This window comes from Carcharhinus amblyrhynchos, unplaced genomic scaffold, assembly GCF_965287045.1.
Source record: "Carcharhinus amblyrhynchos unplaced genomic scaffold, sCarAmb.v2.hapA scaffold_81, whole genome shotgun sequence".
Taxonomy (NCBI): Eukaryota; Metazoa; Chordata; class Chondrichthyes; order Carcharhiniformes; family Carcharhinidae; genus Carcharhinus; species Carcharhinus amblyrhynchos.
The window spans coordinates 667,927-673,926 of NW_027649821.1; the positions used below are offsets into that span (position 1 = coordinate 667,927).

The 6,000-nt window shown below is 45.3% G+C and overlaps 1 protein-coding gene across 2 annotated transcripts in view; it reads right to left on the reverse strand.

Annotated features, from left to right (window-relative positions):
- The window catches only part of arhgap39 (Rho GTPase activating protein 39), a 485,625-nt gene extending 481,367 nt beyond the window's left edge, over nt 1-4,258 (reverse strand). Inside the window, exon 1 of one of the 2 annotated variants that reach the window (XM_080182707.1) lies at nt 4,171-4,258. In XM_080182707.1, coding sequence (XP_080038833.1) covers nt 4,171-4,181 — 11 coding nt within the window. In that variant the 5' untranslated portion in view covers nt 4,182-4,258. The remainder of the gene's footprint in view (nt 1-4,170) is intronic. The other variant, XM_080182708.1, reaches the window with a different exon arrangement.
- Nucleotides 4,259-6,000: the final 1,742 nt, after the last annotated feature.

A 6,000-nucleotide genomic window follows, 5' to 3' on the forward strand; every position in this document is an offset into this window, starting at 1 on the left:
GCAGTGGCTCCCTAGCCTGCATACAAGAAAAGTCATGAAGTGCTCCTTTGCCCAGCAAACTCATTGGAATAGAAAGCTGTTTTCAAGGCGACATTTGTATAAAAGCACATTACACTTAAATGAATAAAAGAGCAGCACTGCAGCACACAGAATCTCAACTAGCTTGCAAATGATGCGACACAGTGCAGTCCAAAACGACAAAGTAATCAGAGAGAAGAATACAGCACCAGAGACATACCAACAAGATACCGTCAATATGAAATATTGGCTACTTATTTCACCCACCGTTAAAGTCCCTTAAACAATGGTAGATTACATTTTTACTCCATTAAACAATTTACTACTGAAAATGTGGCATTCATAAAACAAAATTCTTAAACTAAGATGTAGAAAAAATAAAGCAAGTGTTCACAGGTGAATATTTTTATTTGGTCTTAAACTAAATACAATATTTCTAATACACACCACAGAATCCAATTCTAGCTACTGTGAGGGAGAATGCCTGCTGGAACTTCATGCATTGATCAGTTATACACACAGTACAGCTGTAATACTATTAGATGGAATATTTTAACCACACAGAGCAGGTGAGAATTAATCAAAAATGACATCTCATTTCAAAACTACGAAAACTCAGTCACATCAGTTGGGAACACCCAAGTCAGAATATTCTGGCTCAGCCCAGGCGACAGCAATGTTTAATTCCATGCTGAGGAAGTGGGGCGTTATCTGTCCAGTTGATGCTGAAAATTGGCAGTGTCTGAATAGCAAGGCGCTCTCGTTGTCCAGGCCAACATTCCTCCCTCAGCAAACAACATTAAAGGCACATCAGCCAGTCATTAATTTCATTACTGTTATGAACAAATGGCTTCCATGTTTGCCACATAACTGCACGTTTGTGCCTGTGAAGCACTTGGAGATGTTAGCTAGAGATGGCACCATATAAATGCAAAATTTATTTTCCTTTTGTCATTAGGCAGATCACAGAATGGGGACACAAGCAGGAAGCTAACAAGAACATTATGTACAAATTATGTATGTGGTTACAATTGTAACATAAATGCTTGAAGTACTCAGATAACAACAACTTTGGCCGCAGAAAGCAGCAAAAAAAAATCAACCAGCTATAATAAACTGGATTAACAAAAAAACTCACCAAGTACAATTAGTACCATCAATCGTCATGGACAAACCAGAATTTATGTACTAACGTAATCTGTGTGGGTTTCCTCCCTCACTCCAAAGACGTACGGGTTAAGTGGATTGCCATGCTAGATTGCCCCTTAGTGTCGGGTGTGTGTGTGTGTGTGTGTGTGTGTGTGTGTGTGTGTGTGTGTATATATAGGAGGAGCACGCTAACTAGGATGAATGGATGGGATTATAGGTATAGGGCCCAGGTGGTCAGTGCAGACTCGAAGGGCCAAATGGCCTCCTTCTGCACTGTAGGATTCTATTAAAGTTAATAAATGTGTCGCAAGGAGGCCTACATTGACACTGCAATGAAGTCACTGTGAAAATCTTCTAGTTGCCACACTCCAGCGCCAGTTTGGGTACACAGAGAATTCAGCACAGCCAATGTACCTAACCAGTACATCTTTCGGACCGTGGGAGGAAACCAAAGGAACCGGAGAGAACTCACACAGACACAGGGAGAACATGCAGGCTTCACAAAGACAGTGACCAAGCCAGGATCCACAGTGCTGTGAGGCAGCAGTGCTAACCACTGTATTGCCCTGAAGAGCTATATAAAGTAATGCGTTTTGGAAATAGGGAAGAGAATTATACCACGAATGGATAAAAGGAGTGCAAGTATACAGATCATTAACAGCCGAAGCACAAGTACATAAAGCCATCAGAAGGCAAAATACAAAGACACCCTTGGCTTCACATGAAAAGACAGTGTCAGCAATGAAGCTGGCTTTTCTGGGACAAACATGCCAAGCATGCTAACATTCATAAAGCATAGGCAGCTTCACTGGCATGGACATGTGCACAGCATAGATGATGGCTGTATCACTTAGGATATAATATGTGGAGGGACAGGCCATCAGGACTAGCAAAGCACCAAACTCCAATTCAAGGACATTCTCAAAATAAACAATAAAGCCCTCAACATCAATTATTGACAAGTGGGAAACTAGCTGACAACCAACACCAGCTGTGAGCAGAAATTCACCAACATGACATTGTGTGGCACCAAACCAGGCACCAGCCAGCCTTGCAAACAAGATGTCAGAGATCACCCTGCACTACTGGCAAGTGATACCTCACATGTGGCAGACTTTGCCTTTCCAGAATTAGCCACCAAATAGAAGTGCAGCAGATGATCTCACCTAATCTTACCAAAGTTCTGAGACTGCATTCCCATCAATCTCAGAGGCCAATCAAGGAGGCAAAATGAATCATTGGTTTTGCATCTAAAACACTTCGTATGAATACAAGGAGATGATATTGAAGTGAGGCTAGAGTATCTTCTACCATTTTGAGCATTCCATTATATACTCATCTTGGAAAAGACCGACAATGTGTAGATCTGATCAGAGATGAACAGTTACAGCTGCAGAGACTTGATGAATTCAAGCTTCCTTTTGTGCCTCTCCCACCCCACCCAATATAGCAGAGAAGATTTACAGACAAACCTGATGCAGGTCTTCAAGTTTTGGAAGGTTTACAATCAGGCAAATTGTGATAACTGATTTGAACTAGAGTCACAGGAACCAAAGGGTACAAATCAAAGACAATCACAAAAAGAACTGAAATCTTTACATAGGCTGTTAAAAGGTTCAATCCTCTTTGGGAAGGGCGAAGAAATTGGATTATGGAGAAGTGATCTCTATTACCTGGGAATCTAAAAGGATCAGATAATATTGACAATGAAAGGCTGCTGGACCAGACCAGCAGATGCAGCAATCAAGACTTACACTTGAAAAATGGGACAGGTTCAATATTAATCTTCAGAAACATTTCCACTGGGGCCCCTCTCAAGGTCTGGCATTACTGATGCCTTCAAATACAAATTGGATATATATTAACTTCATTTTGGGATATACAAGTAATTTGGGACATGATGTGCTCAGTGCAGTGTGTGTGACAGGAATAGGCAATTTTGGACCTGGGATCCCAAAGCGCTTAGCCACTGGGATTCCCTTCCCCTCATGTCTGGGTTTGTTGCCGAGCAATGAGTTGATTGCTACGACTAATGAACAAATCCATGACCATTACAGCACCATTAGGAGGCTTTTGAACTGATCAGGGCTCCGATGAAAGCAACGATAACCCTGTTTCGCTCTGCAGATGCTGTCTGACCTGACAATTTTCAGCATTTTTCTGATTTTATTTCAGATTTCTAGCATGTACAGTACTTTTGCATTCCCAATGCCAACACAGGGTCAATTTGTTCCCTTTGCTCAAAAGAGAAGGTATATAGGATTATGCCAGGTGAAACTATATGGGCACTTGGCTTGGGTTCAGTGGCCAGTTTCAGCACTGTGATGGTCCACTACAGATCAACATGCATGTTGCAGTCTGGTAGACAGTGATAGTAGAGTCTGAAGCATGTTTTCTATCATACAGCTGACCAGGAATCTCTTCCTCTTACCAACTGCGCTGAAATGGTTTGCACCACCTGCTTTCCCGGGTAGGACTCGAACCCGGAGCCTCTGCTCAGAGGCGGTGGAGAAGAGGGGGCGCTACCCGCTGCGCCACAAACCCCCAAACCCCCGCCCTGCAAAACAATTCCATTCATAACCAGCGGCACCCTAGCGCAGGCGCACTCCACTGCACCTGTTGCCAGGCCACGCATGCGCTGTATGGGAGAGGGATATGTATTTGGCAAACCCGCGCCTGCGCACTACCTCTCCCGCAGCCCAAGCCGGGGTCAGGCTGCTGGCTGCATCGCTAGGGCTCACTATTAGGCAGGGGGCACCGACTCCCAACATCACCAGCAATCCGAGAGCTGGGGAGGATGGCTGCATCCCACAGCACTGACCAGCTGGGAATATATAATAAAAAATAATACCCGGCTCAAATCACCTCCAAAGTCAGTCAGAAAACGCATACACAAGAGAGAAAAAAATAAAATCACCTCACAGGGAATGAAAAAATATAACAATCAATGAAAAATATTTTTGGAAAAATAAGAGGGTTTATTTTGAATTGAAATTGACCGACCTCTCTGCCATCTTGTGAGGGGGTATACTCAGCGTGTGTAAGGTTGAGCACTAAGCAGGAACGGCTCCATCCGATGCGAAGCGCTCACCGGCTCGAGCATCATTAATATTGGAGCCGCGTTTAACCGCCGTCCCTACAACCGCCTGACGTCAACGCGCCTACCCGCCCACACACGCCTGACGTCAACGCGCCTACCCGCCCACACACGCCTGACGTCAACGCGCCAGCCCCGCCCCATCCGCTGATGTCAGCGCGCCATCCCCGCCCCCACATGCCTGACGTCAGCGCGCCATCCCCGCCCCCACATGCCAGATGTCAGCTGGCCAGCCCCGCCTCCTGTGTTACATCAGCACGTCTACCCGCCCCGCCCACCTGCCGTCAGCGCGTCAGCCATCCGCCCCCCCACCCACCTGACGTAAGCGTGCCGCCCCACCCCCCCACCTCGACATCTGATTGCCGTTCCGCACCGCCCGCCCCCGCGCCGACGTCAGCGGCTGGCGTTCTCTATGTCAATCTGACGCGACGCGTCTCCCGGAGCACGCCGGGATTTGTAGTCTTTGTCCATTGTGAGCTGATGAAGCCAGAGTGCGCCCCTGCAGGTCAACACTGGGTTTGCAAAACCTCACTTACTGTACTGTCTGGAGACAATACACATCTCTTTAAACTGTGATCAGTGCTCCTTCCACTCACATTATCAGCCACTTCAGGTCTTGAACAGCAGGTTAGGTGTAAGGATTTGCATTTTAATCAGTAATCTCTAAACTGTCTGTGCTTTATATGCTCTGTCTGAGGCCAGAACTCTCCATTCACCTGACGAAGGGGGTAACCCCGAAAGCTTGTGAGTATATTATCAAATAAATAGGTTGGACTAAAACCTGGTGTTGTCAGACTTTTTACTGTGTCAACACTACACCCAGCCAAAAGACCATTGGGTACCAGATGCATGGGAACACCACCCTGCAAACCACATATTATCCTGATTTTGAATCAAAAAGCAAAATAATGCAGCTGCTGAAGGTCTGTTGAAAGCAACTCTGGTAGCATCTGTGAAGAGAGAAACAAATTTAACTTTCTGAGTCAGCTTCAGAGAATTTTGGACTTGGATATGGCTGAAGGACGTGCTGGTTGGGTACATCGGCCATGCTGAATTCTCACTTGGCGTACCCGAACAGGCGCCAGGGTGTGGCAGCTCGGGGATTTTCACAGTAACTTCATTGCAGTGTTAATGTAAGCCTACTTGTAACTAATAAGTAAACTTTAACTGCAATGTTAACTCAGTTTCTCTCTCCACAGATTCTGCCAGACCTGCTAAGTTTTAACAGCACTGGAAATTGGGAAATTTGCTGTATGATTGACAGTCAAGCATTATGCGATTGGGCAATGAATCTTTTGGTTTTTCAATCAGCTTAAGAAGGCAGTGTGCCTCAAGGATGGATGTGTTGGGCGAATAATGGCTGGTGTGTAGGGGCAGATCATGCAATGAATATTCATAATCCAGCAACCAGTGGGGGGTATCCACACCACATGAACTGCAATTGTTCAAGAAGTGGCAATTAGAGATCAGCAATAATAGGGTGTCTTAGCTATGCCCTGTGAAAGAATAAATATCCCAAAAATTGGGTCTCCCCCACCCCATCCCACCCACCTTACCTTCACCTGCCACTTGCTCTCATCCAGACTGGCAACTTCACACATAATGGAAAGGTTGCAAACCCTCTGGAATCGTTCTCACTAGCATCTCCAGGGACTAAACCGCAAGGATTACATTTAGTACATTTCATTTATAGTGAAAGTAATCAGCAACATAATTGTAATATCTGTAGGTTGGAA